Source organism: Hippoglossus hippoglossus, chromosome 21 (genome assembly GCF_009819705.1).
Source record: "Hippoglossus hippoglossus isolate fHipHip1 chromosome 21, fHipHip1.pri, whole genome shotgun sequence".
NCBI classification, from domain to species: domain Eukaryota; kingdom Metazoa; phylum Chordata; class Actinopteri; order Pleuronectiformes; family Pleuronectidae; genus Hippoglossus; species Hippoglossus hippoglossus.
The window spans coordinates 14,543,105-14,560,790 of NC_047171.1; the positions used below are offsets into that span (position 1 = coordinate 14,543,105).

At 42.3% G+C, this 17,686-nt stretch overlaps 1 protein-coding gene across 7 annotated transcripts in view; it reads right to left on the reverse strand.

Annotated features, from left to right (window-relative positions):
* Positions 1-953: 953 nt before the first annotated feature.
* The window catches only part of mid1 (midline 1), a 30,073-nt gene continuing 13,340 nt past the window's right edge, over positions 954-17,686 (reverse strand). For 4 of the 7 annotated variants that reach the window (XM_034574228.1, XM_034574229.1, XM_034574227.1 and 1 more), the window contains exons 2-11: positions 14,161-14,882; positions 11,223-11,282; positions 7,313-7,408; positions 6,651-6,758; positions 4,924-5,072; positions 4,711-4,838; positions 3,992-4,135; positions 3,160-3,321; positions 2,866-3,073; positions 954-2,066 (exon numbers count right to left, since the gene is read on the reverse strand). In XM_034574228.1, the coding sequence (XP_034430119.1) occupies positions 1,718-2,066; positions 2,866-3,073; positions 3,160-3,321; positions 3,992-4,135; positions 4,711-4,838; positions 4,924-5,072; positions 6,651-6,758; positions 7,313-7,408; positions 11,223-11,282; positions 14,161-14,826 (2,070 nt within the window). In that variant the 5' untranslated portion in view covers positions 14,827-14,882 and the 3' untranslated portion in view covers positions 954-1,717. Of the gene's footprint in view, positions 2,067-2,865; positions 3,074-3,159; positions 3,322-3,991; positions 4,136-4,710; positions 4,839-4,923; positions 5,073-6,650; positions 6,759-7,312; positions 7,409-11,222; positions 11,283-14,160; positions 14,883-16,553; positions 16,864-17,686 lie in introns of those variants that run through there. The other 3 variants (XM_034574225.1, XM_034574230.1, XM_034574231.1) reach the window with 3 other exon arrangements.

Sequence of the window (17,686 nt, forward strand, 5' to 3'; positions counted from 1 at the left end):
CCCTGGGGTGCATTTTAAGTAGGCTACTGTAAACTGATATATTCACTAAACTCTAGCATTTCATCAGATTCACTGTGAGCGTTAAAGTCACAGTTTTTATTTTCCTCCAACAAACTTAAGTGTAGTCTCTGCCAACTCAACGTTGTCTGTCTTTGTTTAGGCATATAGAGGTTAAAGCAGCGAAGAAGAAAATAAAGGCCTTTGTTTGGATGTGTTTTTGCCACAATACAAAAACATAAGATTTTTTTCTACAATATGCTATGAATAGGATAAATAATAATACAAAAAAACCCAATTTAAAACTGTTTTTGCAGTGAATCATATTTTGAATGATGCACTTACTGTATATTATTTTAATTATTACACTGTCAAAATAATTAAATCATCTTAACTTCAATACTTTCATGTAATTATTTTATAGTCAAACCCAGAACTATGCTTGGGGATTAATTCTATTTACAGAAATGTCTTTCAGTACTACTTCAAAAATGCACACATCTCAGGATCTAACACAATCCTGGTGGCGTTACACGGAGGTGGTCGTGTTCACATGTTCCAGCTCTGTCCGCGGGGTGTCTTATGTGGAGGTCACACTGAGTTCAGTTTTTTTTTTCTTTTTCTTTCATTTCTGCTCATCAACCGGAGTTGAAAAGAGTCGCTGCCGAATTCAAGCCACGTTACTCCAGTACAAAAAGAGACGTCAAAGCAAATCTTGTCAGACACTGTATTTTGGCTCAGAGTGTGGGTCAGTGTGAGCGCTGTAAAACAAGACTGACACGTCTCTCTGCGGCGGTGCGGGCGCTTTCTTTTCACTGCAGCATTGTGAGAGCTTGTTCGAGCTTTAATGAGAGATCAGGTATAAATGAGTGTAAACAAGTGAACAGTGTATTCAATTATCGTCATACTGAGGCACAGTTTTAGTGTCTTAAAACGAGGAGGACGAATCACACGGGTCATCAAATAAAGTCACTTTTATTGTATCTTATCGGACAGAAATAAAATGTGGAAACTGTGATGCTGTGTTCTTCTGAAATTTCTACAGTAAAAAAAAAAAGTATGATCTCTTAATGCTGACCTGTATTAGAGCATTTGCATATGAATGAGCCGACACATTTCAAATTAAAATGTCTACGTTAAACTGTGAACTACTCTTATCTGATCAATCCAAGTGCATTTTCCTTACAAAACAATGTCAAGCAAACATTTGTGTTATACAAGTGGCATAGAAAGACATTTTTTAGAGAGACAACTTTGTCTCCTCAAGGTGCTATGAATTAAACAAGATTTCAAGAACCTGACATTTACCTTATAACACAACCTGTCACTTGTGTTTAAAGATTTATCACTGCCCATAAAAAACACAGGAATGGAAAACATGAAATGTGATCTTTGAAATAAAAGCAAAATCTCCACAGAGTAAAAACTGTAAGCAAACCCTTGAAACCATCCAGCTGAGTAACGTACATGAATGTGCAAAGCAAAGAAATACAATTACAGATGCCTGTAAAACATTTCTTAAATAAGTCCAATTAATTTCAACATAGGCTTGATTTGGAATGTACACCGGGGGCAGTAAATGCATCGTGTTCGGCAGCTGTTCTTGTTTTTGCCAACATGAGGAATGTGGTCATCACAGTCAAAGAGGTGCAGGTAGTCTGGTGCTTTCTTTTGTTGGGGGGCACACAAAGAAAATCCAGCAGCAGGACAGGTTTTTTCGTCAGTTGTTGAAATCCGCCCCCTCTAGGTGATCTGGGATGGGCAGACCCGTGAGGATTGTCAAACACTTGTTCCACACATTGAACACGGGGCAAACCGGCTGAGCAAAGGCGATGTCGAACGTATACAAGTGCTGGGAGCTGATGGCATCGTGGAAAGACAGGGATCCAGAGTCGTAGTCCAACAGTATTCCGACACGCCGCAGGTGGGGCGAAGGCTCGATCGGCATCTCCTTGCAGTTGTGACGCACCACCCACGAGTTGTTGCAGCGAGACAGCACCCAGGACGCGGAGTTTTTGCCAATCCACTCCTGTTTTGGTGCCGACTTGTAAGCAATGCCCATTGCAAACCTGTGTAACAAGTGAAAGGTAGAAGATGTTGGTAAATACTGGTACGTTTCCGGCATCTTAAAGGAGAAAAAATGATGCCCCTATTTAGGTTCATAATTTGAATTTAGGTTGTTACTTGAAAATGTTTACAAGCTCCGATGTCCATAACTGTCAGCTCCTCTTTTAAGCCTCTTGTCTCTTTAAGCCTCTTGTCTCTTTAAGCCCCCCCCCCCACACACACACACACACACACATAGAGCCCACTCTGCTCTGAATGGCTAGCAGGCCCACTTTGTCGTGATTGGTCAGACACTTCCTGTGTGTGTAGGAAATGTTTGCCTCCACTCTCACTTTATCTGGATTTGTAAGGGGATGTGTCCGATTAGCAAATACAGGGCATTGTAACGATGTCGTGTTACATCACAGTGATGCAGAATTATCGGCCAGGCCACTACTGAGGAGTTTCAGTTGCAGTGTTCTTTAACTTCTCAGACTTTTTATATACACATAAAATCGATATAACTCACTAGAAGAAAGAAAAACTGAAAAAGGTATCACATGTCTCCTTTAAATCCGAACCATTACTCATGATGAAATAAATACAACTAAAGGTCTAAAGCCCTGGTAGCAGCTCCGTGTACTTGGGGACAGTGGTGCTTTTTTCTTAATCTGATGATGGTGCTTGAGGACATTTTAGGGGATCACCAAACTGAAAAAAACAAGTTGCTGAGATACTTTAGCCGGTAATTAAACCAACAAACCATCAGACATCAACAGCTACACACTGCGAGCATGGTCGAAAACAAGTTAATGTTTTTACCATGTGCTTCCTCCTATCAGAGCCTCCCAGTAGTGGCGGCCGCTGTCGATGTAGACGTTTCCTGTGACTCCGTAGCTGCTGTGGCTGGAGAAGCGGTCCTGACTGTGGCTCTTCTTGGACAATGTCTCGTCCCTCTCCACTGTCAGGTTGTCGTGGGACACCCTCAGCTTCCGGTGAGCGGACTTTGCGTCCAACTTGAAGGGCTGACCTTGAGAAGAAAATTAGGTTTTTAAAACACCGACGCATTATAGAATTCTCAGTGACACTTCTGGATGGTTACTGAACCTGACGCACTGTTTGTCTTGAGCTTCCCTGGTTCACTGCTGCGGCTTCCGGCCTGGTTTATGGCCTTCACTATGAAGATGTACTTGGTGCCACACTGGAGTCCGTGCACAGTGTAGTGATTCTGTTTGATGTTTGGTACGATCATCCAGCTATCAGCAGAGTTGCATAAACCTGCAGCACGCACACACACACACACACACACACACACACACACACACACACACACACACACACACACACACAGATAGAGAGAGAGAGAGAGAGCGTGACTCACTGACAAAGAACAAATCACACAAACTCTTGAATTAGTGCCTCTTTCAGGGTTTGAAATTAAGAAGTGCAGCTGCACTACAACAGCATTCAGCGCCCTCGATCTGTAGCTGCCATTTTGAATCATCAAATACAGTCGCATTACCGCTCATCCAAGTGTGCTTGAGCGCTGAGGCGGATGAGAATAAATTGTTTGATAAAGCATGCTGTGACCTTGTTAGAGGAATCAATTCAAACAGCCTGCTGCTCAATTCCACCCAGGGATAATATAGAGCATATGAAATACATCTGGAAGTAAATCTAGGCTGACTGGGATTCTTATTTTCCCCGTATAGTCACTGTAAATGTTGCAGTATATTTCTATATCATCTAATTACCCATTAGAGCCAGGACAGAGCTCTCCTCTCCTGCTGTTGCAAAACAATATTACGTTTGGATCCTGTAACATAGCCCCCAAACAATTTAAAGTCATTGAGTGAAATCCTTTTTCAAATCCCTCCATCATCCTTCCTGTTTTCCAACTCAAACATTATACCCTGCTCCCACCAGAGCGCCGCTTATAGAGACTTACTGACGACATTCGATTGGCTGGTGAAGATGGCGTACTGAAGTTCATACGACACGACAACGAACTCATCGTCTGATGTCCAGTGAACTGTGATCGTGTCGTACGAAGCTGTGCACAGCTCCTCGCGGATTGCTGGCGGGTCTGGAGCTGCGGTCGGAAAAACAAAAGGCAAAATGTTGCTTCTAAATTATTAATGGGAGCTGCGTGGATGCTATTCTGCACACAGCAGCATAAAGGTAACAAACAGGAAAATCTCAGAGACCTGTGGTGGTAAACGGCAGCATTCCATTTGTGTTTTTAGCTTGACAAGTGTAATTAGGCAGTTCCTCTAGCTGTTATAGCCACAGCCCCCATGCAGAGTTAAATTCACGCTGCACAACGGGCGGCGAACTTAAAACAATCAAACCTGTTTCATTCAGCGAGAAAAAAATAAATCTTAAATGCTGTCTGGCATTTTTAGATTCTGTTGTTTTTTTTGTCACTCGCTAAAAGGCACAATTAAAGCTGAAATATAAACTCCCTGCTTCTATCCACGCCAGAACTTTTTAATTGCATGAATCCATAATTGAAGGATAAGTTGGGGATAATTGTAATTGCACTGTTTTGATAAATGAACACAGAAAATCCTCTAAAATATTCAGGTGAACATAGATTTCCTGCCAAACCGTAAAATAATCAATACAAATATCTGTGCTCACCACAAACCAACCACTTCCACTCACCTGTGAGGTAATCCAAGCTTTCCAGCATTTTCTTCTCCCTCGTGAAGTCCAGAGCAAAACTATCAAACGTGTCATTCAGATTGATTTCTGGTAACAGGATTTGAGAGGAGGCCGTTGCCATCGATACTCTGCAATAAAGAGGTACATACAAGACAGGTGTTTTAATCCCGTACATCCTCTATTGATGGCATTGCCTCTTTACCGTTCTCTCACCTCTCGCAGGTACTTTTGGCCGTCTGCAGGAAGCGAGTGTGGTCCGTCTCCTTCAGGGTTTGATCGGCTTGAGTGATGAGGGAGGAAGACCTCTCGATGCACTGCTTGCAGCTGGCTATCTGCTGGGCCAGCTTCCTCATTCGCAAAGACTGGGCAGAAAACAAGACATGTTGGTAAATAAAGAGCTTTGTAAATAAACCAATCAATGTATGACCATGGGGCACCAATCTGCTAGATGGTTGATTTGGTTTCACGTCGGCAATTATAAAATCCTTCTGGGCGAGAAACAGTTAGATTTTTCTGTTTTTTTAAAAGCTACTCTGCTCGAGCAATGTATATATGAAACATCCCTCATAACACTTGTCACAGGAACCAGACCCCCCCCCCCCCTTCCGTGCCTCCCTGCCTGAAAGCGACCTCACAACTTGACATGAGGCACGGGGTGAGGAAGGAAAGAGTCTTTCTCCAGGGACGGTCATCACAGGAAGCAGGGCTGATCTCAGTCTGACACTGAACACAGCACAGTGTGCCACTGCCGCTCTAATGGCATCTAACGGGGGGGGGGGGGGGGGGCCCGGCACATCGGGGCCCGGCACATCGGCATCGCATGTATGGACACTGTGTCAGACGTAACCCAGAGCTGTGGGCTGATACTACACACAGCAAGAAAACAAAGCAATTCATGCTGCAGCCTGGTTAGTGTCTCAGTGCATGTATTTTATGTAGAGTAATACAATCAATCAAATAAACGAATTTTCCCAAACAGATGTCACCAGCAGCGGTCTGGGCATCAACGTGATTTCAGAAAACTTTCTCTGAACTACTAGGACATTGTACATTTTCTCAGGCAATCTAAACTACCCTGGGAAACAAATATACAAAAAAAAAAGGGAAAGCACTAGTTTGCAATAGTTTGACTATTTAAAGCCATACTGTATGTGTTTCCAATTTAAATGTATAAGAACATAATTTACTACTGCGAACTTGTAACACTCAGTAACACTCACTTACATGTACTATTCACATTACTTAGATTCTCTAAACTCTAATCATCAGGCAGCATTCCTGCATTTCCTATTGCAGACAGCTGGAATTAATGTACCGTGTTGGTGCTGTTTTTGTTAAATGTAAGAAATAAAGTCCCATTGTTTGGATTAAGAAAAGAAAAATGGAGCATTTGTTCGATGTTTGATTTTTATCATGCAAGAGAACATTTAGTCTTTGAGGATTCACCTTCAGAACAATGTAAAGATGCAGGCCCACGAATGAGGTATAATTAATCTACAGTGGTTCATGTTGTTTATTGAAAAATGTCACTTTATCGCCCATAATTTAATTGCTCTACTTGCGCAAAGGACATTTGCATTTGCACAAGCAGGACAATGACATTACCCAATACGCTCTTCACTGGCGTTTTTCAATATAAAACGTGAACAACTGCAGATTATAATCCAAGAATTGAAATGATGATTTGTAAAATGATAAATGTGTTATTGAATCTTACGTAACATACCCTTGCTTTGAAGGGTAACATTTTGAAGATGCAAGGTTTTACCCAGCAATGGTGATTTGTCACCACCGGATTCAGAAAAACAACAGCGTGCTCGTGGTGCTGAGTCGTGAGCTACTGTAGCCTGTCAGCCGCGTGGGGAGGCAAACTTATCGGGGACACGCAAGGTGATACACAAACAAAGGTTATCGCGACGCAAAAAGGTGATGAACAGTACCTTCCCCTCCTTTATCTTGGTGGCTATGATTTGTCTCCGCTGCTGTATGATGTTAATCAGCAGCTCACACTCCTCAAGCAGCTTGTTCTCTTGTCGCGATGCATTTACCTGGACAGGACACGGGGCACGTAAAGATAAGAGACAGTCAGCACAGGGAGACCAATTCATTTGCTTTAAAAAAAATGTTATACTGCACATATCAATGTGTTGAATTCTTATAACATGCATTACTAACAGTGACATTAATTTGTAATTGGCAGGAAAACAACATGTCACGTCTTTGCATGTTGGGCCACAGTGCCAATCAGCTCACCTCGTTCATTAAGTGTTTTTACAGCAGCATGACCAGGTAAATACAGCATATTACAACTGGATTTAATGTTGTGGCTGAGCAGTGTAAATATGTGGAGCGTCTTGCTGTGGAAACACTCAATTTGCAGCAAACCGCATGCATAATCACAGAAATTAATGATCTATTACCTAATGAGCAATTAATCTTGTTGACATGGTGAAAAGCCACTCTGAGGTACAGCAGTTCATCATGCAGGTGTTAATAATCGAGTTTTTTCTCCCCATGAAATGCCACACGCACACACACTCACACAAGCTCACGCACGTACACACACACACACACCTGAGAGAGAACAGATAAACAACCTCACCTCCACGTTTTGGCAGGTTTGGATAAGTTTGCCCATCAGACTTTCCAACTCACTGGTCCTCTTGATTAGATTGCTGAGGTTGGAATCCAGGGCTTGCTGCAAAAACAGAATTGAAAGAGGTATATTTAATTACACACTAAACCCGGCATAAAACTGTAAACAGCTGAATAAATCTTGGAGGAGAGCTAGGTGAATGGGAACATAAGGACCACGTCTGTAACGGGCACGGGAGAGGACGCGCAAGGCCCGCCACTGCATATGACTGGCCACATTCTGGGCTTTGATCAGCGTGGAGCGCCGCCTCCATCCCCAGGCCTCCCCATGTGCCAGAGATCCCATCATACTGCCTGCTGAGGCCACAGAGCTTAGCAGAGCATCTGCCAGTGATTTGGACAACTAAACCCCGGCTGTGTTAATCACTGACTCAGATCAGAGGCTTATGTTTCAAACTAAATCTCTCACTGTAATTGGGCAGCATGATTACTGTGTACGACGGTGGTGCAAAAGAATCCTCTGATATTGCAAGTAGAAGTATTCTTAAGCAAAAGATGTACGTGCAATCAATCATTTGAAGCAAAAGTGTGGTCCAACCGAAAGAAGAAAGAGTTTTTACATCTGTGGACAAAAGAAATCCGTATATAAGCATTAGAAAACCTTGTTTTTCAACTGATATTAATAGATAAAAACAGGAGAAAAGGCTTGTTTTAATATTTGACGATATGTGAATTGATTCGAGATTTTAAATAATTCACGACTGATATGGATTTTTAAGTTGAAAGCACAACATATTTTGTAATTTCAAATATGGCCCCCGATTTTCTTTTGTCAGGAGAAAAAGTCAGAGAAGAGAAGAACAAAAAGATAAGAGAGGACTTCAAAGATCCAAAGCCCGGAGCAAATGGTTGTGAGACCTTGTTAAGCCTCGATGTTTCACATTGTGATTTTATAAGGCGTGTGCATCACCGTGTACTGAAATAGCAGAGGCCTTATTTTACTGCTCTCACTATACACTATGATTTATTCATACGGAAAGGAAAGTGATGAAAGCCATTTCAGACGCTGAGTCGCAGGTGAAGGTGAGGTGGGTTCAAAACTTTTAAAATTGAACATAACATATGGATCAAACTGATGCCGACCACGGAAGTCTACACTGTCTCTGTGAATGGATTATGACAAGTATCCCATACTGTGAGTAAAGATCATACAGAGAGAGAGGGAGAGAGAAGGAGAACAAAGCGTGGGAGACAAAGAGAGTCCTCTCTCTCCCTCTCTCTCTCATTGTGGTGTACTGGATTTCACAATGTGCTTAAAATACGGCTTCTCCTGCAACATTTATACTCCTCGTGTGTTTGGAGGGCTCTCTCTAATGGAAGTCTCTTTCCTAAAACCATTTAGGGCTGATGAGAGGAAAGAATAGCGGCTTCCTTTTGTGAATGTGAGTGCTTCTGGTCCCACAACTTTGCTTTGGCCAGTCTCTCTTCCTTCCTCTCGCCGTCCTGACAGGTCACCATCAGGACCTGATGGTTTATCCTGTGTCAACATCAGAAACCTCATCCATTGTCAAAGGTTGTTACACTATCCTGTGAGCTGCACAGGCTCTCAGACTCATTTGTACATTTTTTACTTAAGTGGAGGGCAGTTTAGTTTCTCATTGAATTTCACAAATACAAAAACAATGAGGTGCACTGTGCATTAGTTGTTTATAGTCATGAATTAAAGGTAAAATTGTAACAATTCTTTAGAGGCAAGAAGAGTTAAACTTGTTTGAGTTTCTCTTCTGATATTTTGTTGTACAAATATCACTGATGCATGCAGGTATTCAAACTTTATTTCCATTATATTTAACTTTACTTTTACAGGATAAACAGTGCAGAAAAGATGTATATTTATGTTTTAAATTTAACTTGTTTAATTTCTTATCTCAAGCTCTACATGTTTGGTTGTATTTGTGTTTTCTTATTATTTATAGTTATTTATGGTTAACCTGTAAAATATCTCAATTACATTGCCATTCATGAGGGCTTGATAATAACATCTTAGGAATTTTTGCTGCTTTTTTATATGAATATGTATCGGCTGATAAATCGGTATCAGAAATTTGTTACTCCTTAATAACGGTATCGGCACCACCAGTGAAAAATCCATATTGGCCCGGCTCTAATTGTGGTAGATAAAGACGATTCAGCAAGAATCCTAAAGTGTAATCAAATGATCGATACTGAATAAGATCTTGACACATACAGTTTAGAAGAACTGAAAAAGGCCAAGTGGATCATTTGAGAACCCTCATGATATTTTGTTTTTTGTTCTTGTCAAGGACTTTTTTTATTATTATTATAAGATGTTGACTTTCTTTGGTTTTTCAGGAGCTGTTCAGGAACGTTTGGGTTAGTTTATGTGAGATTAAATGAAAAATTCACTGATATATAGGTTTGGATTTAAGAGACTAGTGATGAGAAACAATCTTTTAAAAATTATTCTTTAAGTAAGATTCAATTTCTATTTGAATGACTATAACTACATATATTAGATATTTTAATATGTCAGCATTGTAGTTCAGTGATCGGCGATGCTGAGCATGAATTTGATTCCTGGTGCTTTATGTGTTTCTTCCCACAGTCAGACTTCAACTTGCTTGTTAGTGTTTTTATAATTTGCATTATATAAATAATGGATGATGGACAGATAATAACACATGCCAGACCCAGGGTCATATAATACTGAGGCACGCATGTGCTCTCATACACAGACGCACACTCAAGCCTTTACAATGTCACACTATCCCATTGTGAGGGACTGGCAGAGAAATGTGAGGCAGTAGTGGCTGTAAACATGTGTTTGGAAAAACCAACAACTATAAACAAACTCAGCTGCACGCCACCTGGGTTCTGCCCTGCGTGCCGTGAGAAAAAAACGATTTCTCTCTAAAGATGGAAATTCGTTTTTCCTCTGTCACTTGAGGCTTCTAGCAATGCAGCTAACTACACATAATATACAGTAAGGGTAAGCAAGACACAAAAACAAGTAAAGACATAGATTAGTAGCAGGATATGTCCTGTTGTAAAAGTGACATTGAGCAACTAAAGAGGAGAAGAGAAAAACAACGATAGCTATTAGATGGACTCTATTCATCTCAGTCTGTCCAATACACTACTGTCTTTTATAACTTGGAGAATGTGTTTGTTAAAAAAGAAAGAACGGTACATTAACTACAACATTGTGCATTTTCTGCATAAAGCAGAATGTAACCATTATCACCTTAATAACCCCTAAAGGCTCATTTATGCTGCCATTACATACGGAAAAAGATATGTCTGTTTCAAACGATGTAACCGTCACTGCCAACATACTTCAATGCGTCCTTTACGTTGGCATGATTGTGAAGCAATACATCCACTAGTGGGCAGCACAGAGTTAAGTGTTTCTGACGATAACAAATATGCCGACCGTGGAGGAGGTTGTGATAATGTAGCTCTTGAGAAATAGACAAAAATGTCTGTTTGCCACATGCTTTTAGTTTCCTACCAACTTGCGAAATCTCGCCTCAAAAAATTCCTCGCTTTTGAAAGATGTGCACAAATATGGATGGAATGAACGCAGAGCACGGACAAAAGACGGCGTCTATTTCTGTATAAGTGTCTAAAGTTGAGCATAAATGAGCCTTAAGGCTACAATACCATGTGCCTTTGTCATGTGACTCACCCGATGCATCAGGTGTCAAATGTATTTTGCTCCCATGTCACTCGTTCTTTTGGTTTAGGGTTTGGGTTAACCCCTAAACCAACCCTAACCCTTGTTCAAGGGTCAACTAAAACAACTGGAGCCCTTGAACAGTAGGATTCAGGTTTAGGTTGTTCCATAACATAACGTCTGTCCCTGAATGTGTAGTTAAAGAAATGATGCTGATCACCTGGTCCGTCTCCTGGTGTGAATGTTCACTCCCCACACAGAGAAAGCGGCCAGAAGATTTCTGCACAACGACAGCATGATCAGACAAAGGAGACAGGTTAAGACTGGTCCACCGACCCGACGCGCCAAAATGTAAAAGTGCAAAAGATTGGTTGTGTCCAAACTCGTGAGTCAGAGAAACAGGCACGACAGGGTTTCGGGTGTTACTTGGGATAAAGTAAACCTTCCCTCTGTGAGTCATGCGTGGACATGGTGGGTGTCTGACAGGAGGAGGGGCCCTCGTCTTTTCTTCATGCAAGTCTACTTCATGCAATTCTCGGGAAAAAACTTTAGGATGAACTTGAGGAAACTTTGAGCTAAAAAGCGCGATCCAGCTGAGTTCAATAGTACATAGACATTTTGAAGATTTGAAAAGAAATTGCCTCGCTTGCTTGCGGCCCGGCAGTGTGATTGCCTTGTCATGGTCATAAAATGATCCCAGGAGGTTGCTGGAGACCAACTGTGTTGTCAAACTGCTGACCCGATGAGTCGAAATCTCTTACAGGAGAAACTCATTCGGGGCTCCAATGGCAGGAATGCAGAGGCACCTTTTCATGCTCCAGCAAACAGCATCTTCTCATGTCTTATTGATGTCAGCCCATCTGCTGGAAGTGAGCGGTCCCACTTCGCATAAAACTGTGAGAGCAGTCTGCTGCATTGGGTGTCATTACATTGACAAGTGGCCAAGTGTCCGACGGCTTCCAACTCACTTCACTTCTATTTCAAGTTCTATTTATACGTGTTTAACACAAAGATATTTCTTATGAACACATTTGCTCTCAAAGGATAAAACTGCTAAGATTCTCGTACTTTCGTTGTGGTAAACAAATCCCATGAAAAGACCAAATATAGAGATCTTTGAAAACAGGTCGTGAATATAATGTTTTCTGTTCTTTCAAAGGAATTTTTTTTTTTTTTATAAATTCGCTAGGCACTGTAGTTTTTAGCGAATGTGAATCAATCTGTTTTTTATGATCTGAGTTCGGAGAGGGGAGCAATATTCCAAGAAAAAAATATATAATTTCTGAGTTGAGCATTTATGAGGGAAAAAATGTATATTTTCCAAGAAAATAAAGTCATAATTGTTGAAGAAAAAAAAAATGTTTGTTGCATGTCACTCCACTTTGCGTGGTTGGCTCAAACTCATCACACCACATGACTCTGCTTGCTGTGAATTATGCCTAATCAAATTATATTTTTCGATCAGATTGAGCAATGGGGAAGTTCTCTCAAACTGTTCGGGCAGAATAACCACGTCATTTTATAATTTTGGATTACACCTTGTTCCGTTCTCATATTTCCTGCCACCTCTTCCCTTGCCTCTTGTGTGTTGTTTTTCTACTTTCCTCTGTCCGTGTTAGTGTGTGTGTGGTGGGCTGCACGTGACTTCCTTGTTCCTGTTTTTCCCTCCAGCTCACCTGCACATCATCTACTCATACCTGAAGCTGCATATAAAGGCTGATTAATCCCACAAGACTCGTCATGCTCTCTCGGGGGGGGGGGGAGACACACTACGGCTGCTTCTCTGTCCAGTCCAATGAAGTTTTGTTATTCTGCTTGTTAATACCTCGTCTGCCTGTGCGCCGCATCGCCGGCCTCCCTCCGCGCTCAGGCTACCACGCTCTGTATGGATGCTTTGTCTGGACGCCTGCCTGCTCAGTTACCTGTCAGGCTGGACTCTTACACCTTGAGCCTTTCCACTTTCATGCTGTTTATATAAAAAAACACACATCTGCCTTTGTTTCAAGTCAAGCTTAATTCAAATTCCAAACACACGAGCATCCAGTCTTTCAAGAAATCCCATGAACCGTATCGCTTCGAATCACAAGGTTGTTTCAACCCACCAGAGAACTACGGACGTCTTTGCATCTGTTCTAGCATTAAAGTTGCTGATGCACACAAGCTATCACCTCATCCATGTGCTCTCCAGGTTCCTCTCACAGGGTCTGGTGAGTTGGCCCCGTAGGTGTGCGACTGTAAGTGTGAATAGTTGAGTTTCTCTGTGTGTCAGACCTGTGATAGACCGTCGATCTGTCTCGGCCGTACCCTGCCTCTCACCACAGCTGGTGAACCCTCTGTGACCCTCAAAGGATAAGCATATGGATGAATGGGTTTGGTATGCTAATGGTAAGTTGAGGTAGAAATAGTAAACTAAGTGGGATTGACTGAAAATAAACTACGGTGTTCATTTTCATTGAAGGAACGTGCCACCTAGTGCAATAGCACAGTTTATGGAATACTAGAGGAAGCTTTGACTGCATAAATTTGTAAGAAAGATGTATGAACTGTTTATTTTGGTCTTTTCATGGGATTTTTATAAAATATTACCACACAAGAACACTGTTATAAAATCTAAAGGAAGTCCAATTTGGAGGGTTATTTGTTTGCTATGCGGCTGTAGATTTGTTTACTTACAATATACAATGTTTGACAGAGATGCAAATATTTAGCAATAACATTATTCAGTATTAACTTATTTGCATTTGCAAGGAAGATCACAGATGACATTGCATGTTTCGAGTTTCCACTATTTGCCGAGTTTGCTCTTCAATTATTCAATATCACAGATGCACAGTCAAAAACATGATAAAATCAATGCATGAAATGTAGGTTGTTAGAAATTAGAATTATAAGCAGAACATAATCGTCAAAACTTGTTAACTGTATGCACAGTGTGTGTGCACACATTTCTACATCAACAAGCTCAAACATCAGCTTATATCTTTTACAAAATGGAAATTCAACAAATTAGCAATAGCTGTCTGGCTGTCGTACTGTGATACTGAATAAACTGTGAGGTGGAGTTGAACACGTGTTTCTCGGGGCTAAAATTAGTAGGAACAGTTTCTCTGTGAATCGTAGATCATTGAGCATTCCTCAAGCTACACGTCACGTCTTACCTTGAGTTTGTCGTATCGGTCGCCGAGGGCTGCCACTTGGTGGTCTCGGTGTCGGCCAACCAGCTTACACAATGCACAGATCAACTGCTCATCTGTCACACAGTACATGTTGACCTTCTCGTCCTCGTGCTCCAGACACATAAGCCCCCGCAGATGGGAATCCAGCAAGGGCTCAATTAGACGGTGGCCCGTGAAGGGCTTCTTGTTGGGGTGGGTGGCCTTAAGACACTCGTCACAGTACGACACCTCACAAGTGACGCAGGTCTTCACGGCGTCCTGTGGAGGGTCCTGCTCGCAGAATTGACACTGCACCCGGGCACTGGGAGAGGTCATGGCTTTGCTGGTGGGGACAACTCGCTCGCGCCGGGTCTCGTTCGGAGAGTTAGGTCCACTTAGAGAAGCTTTCTGGTAGCGGTCGATGATGTTCTGTAACGTAACGTTGCGCTTGAGTCCCTCTAGGCCCCTCTGGTTGAGGGTGATGACATAGCGACACGTAGGGCACTGGAAGGCGCTGATTGACTGAATTGGCTCGCTGGGGGTGCAGTGAGACACCAGGATGCGGTGGGCGCAGTTAAAACAAAGGCTGTGAGCGCAGGGCAAGAGCAGCGGGTCCTCGAAGAGCTCCAGACAGATTGGGCAGGTCAGCTCAGACTCCAGTGTTTCCATCTTCAGGCGAAACAAAGAGGGGTTGTCTGCGAAATCCAGGGAAGCTGATCAGCTATCTGCAAAGATGACAGGGAAACAAATCAGAAGTGATTGGAATGAAAAGAGTTCAACTGTGGAAGTTGTTTGGCCTCAGTAGAGCGGAGTATTAGTCCCCCCTTACAAAATAAATAGACAACTAATTTTCTGACAAATAACCAGAAGATTTGTTTGTTTCAGCTTCTCCATTGGGAAGATTTTCGACTTTCATTTTGGCTACAAGCTACGTGAAGACGTAACCTTTGTTTTCGGAAAATCTTATCATTATTAGGCATTTTTTTAAATTTTCTTAAAATCTTAATTGTAAATACGAAATTAATTGATCAAGAAAGCAATCATCAGATGAACCTAAGAAAAAAAATGGTTCTCATAGCCCAATGTCCAGGTTTAGACAAGCGTCCCTGAAATTGTTTTTTTCAAAAATGTGAAAAAAAACAACATGCATCTTTTGTCTATATTATTAAGTGCTTGTAAACATTTACATAATATTTAAATTCCTATCCTATTTGATTTCCAATGTCAAATATGGATATCAATATGATCTGAGTAGATATATAAGATATCTGATTATTGAAATGAAGCAAATTGGAAAATTAAACCGAGTAGGCTGCAGTGTTTGCATATGATGTGTACATACATGACAGACTTGTGTATGCTCTATTTGGCCGAACTTACAACTTTTAAGAATTCCGCAGCGGCTCATTTCAATTTGGCACAGGAACAGTCTAGCTTGTCCCCATGTGTTCCACTCTCTACTGTATAGTTCGCAGGCCTGTGAGGACTGACAGCTCAGCCAAGCAGAAGTCTATTGGCCTGCTTGCTGATGGCTGGGGCTCCACACTATCACAGACACTAAGCCTTTGTTCCCGGCCGGTCAGACACCCCAGCTGCGAGTGGACACACTGTGCTCACAGCGTCGCTCTATGCGAACCCCTCTACCTCCACTCATTATGTGCGAAAAAGGCAAAAGCTCATTATCAGGAGAGTCCGACACAAGTAGCTTTTTTGAAGTTTTGAGGATAGAGCAATTACCTCTGAGCCACAGACCTGGGTCTGTTCCTTGCCATTCTATTCAAATCTCCACAGACATCATCCTACTGCACTGTACAAAACAAGAGGCGATTGTTGCACTTGTCTCTGGAGGCTGTGATGCATCTGTGGGCCTTTGTTTCCTGTGCAAGTTTGTTTTTTAAAAAAGAAATGTCTAAAAGTTCTGAGAGGAGTATGGTCTTAAATTAAATACGTTAAACATCATGCCTCTTGACATATATATAATTTTAACGTTTGTATTTAAACATTCATCCTCTTTCATATTTCAGATCATTTCATGCACTCTGCTCACAAGTAACTCCCGAAATCCAACTGTGACACATGAAACTTCAGGTTTCAAGGTTTCACTCTGAAACCCGAGACAACTTCAAATCATTTTCAGCAGGAGCTCCCAGCAACAACATAGCGGCCCCTGTGGTTCTGCAGGTCTCGTCAAACAGGTTGAGTTGTCAGTTCAGCCCGGCAGACCTGAATACTGAAAACTGACTAAAGAGCTTTGTGTTGCGAACACAATGCAAAGACGCTTATCCTCTGATGTCATCACCAAGTTACAGAAACAGCTTGTAAAATAACACTGAGCCCCGAGTCAAGTATGCACTCCACAAAAGCTCTTCCATTCATACACAGTTTACTTTACCCACCGATGGATCTCGCCCCATTTTGCTCTTCCGAGACATTTCTGCTGAAGGAAAACTTCTGACCTGAATCATGAAAATATATTTATGACAACAAACGCAGCAGCCGTTGGCCCCAGCATGCTGCGGAGAGTGGCGTCCAGATGGCTCCAGTCTTCGCAGCCCCCCTAGTAATCCTGCAGCCGAGCTGTCATTAAAGCAAGAGATTGAGCAAGCGGTAAAGCAAGCACAACAGGAAAAGTTGCCCGACAATTCCAGGAAAGCCAGCTCCACCTACAGCTGGAGCTCTGGCCAGTACTGGAAGGAGAGAGAGAGAGAGAGAGAGAGAGAGAGAGAGAGAGAGAGAGAGAGAGAGAGAGAGAGAGAGAGAGTGAGTGCAGACAGAAGTGAGAGGGACTGAGCAAGAGAGAGAGAGAGGGAGAGGGAGAGAGTAGGAGATAGAGCGAGAGAGAGAGAGAGAGAGAGAGAGAGAGAGAGAGAGAGAGAGAGAGAGAGAGAGAGAGAGAGAGAGAGAGAGAGTGAGAGCGGGTCAAATCATCAAATAAGCAGAGGCTGCAGGATTATGCAGAGCCCCAGACAGTGTCCTCACAGGCAGGTTAGTGTCCTCTCAGCCTGGCCCATTTAGAAACACAAAGCGTTTCAGGTTTCAATGTGCGATCATCCCTCTGCTTCTAGACACACAATGCTGTGGAAGAGTGGCTTGGAACTTTTCTTGGGTTTTGCCTCTGGGGATTTAGAGAGAAAGGCTGAAGACACAAACGTGGATGAGAGGCAGCGGGACTCAACCGTAACGTGGGAAAAAAGAGAATTGGGGCGAAGTGGAAGCACGTTTATGACATCACCTGATGTTGTCTGTCCCTCCAGGGGCTTATGAAGTGCAATACACATCATGGGTGTTTTAAAATCATAAACCTCTGCAGGCTTTAAAGGTTCAGTGTGTAGAATTTAGTGACATCTAGTGGTGGAGTTGCATGTTGCAGCTGAATACCCCTCACTTCACCCTCCCCTTCCAAACATGAGAACCTGTGGTAGCCTTCAGTTGTCATAAAAACTCAAGAGGAGTTTAGTTTGTCCAGTTTGGTCTAATGTAAGAAACATGGCGGCCGCCGTAGAGAGGACCCGCTCCTGATGTTTATATA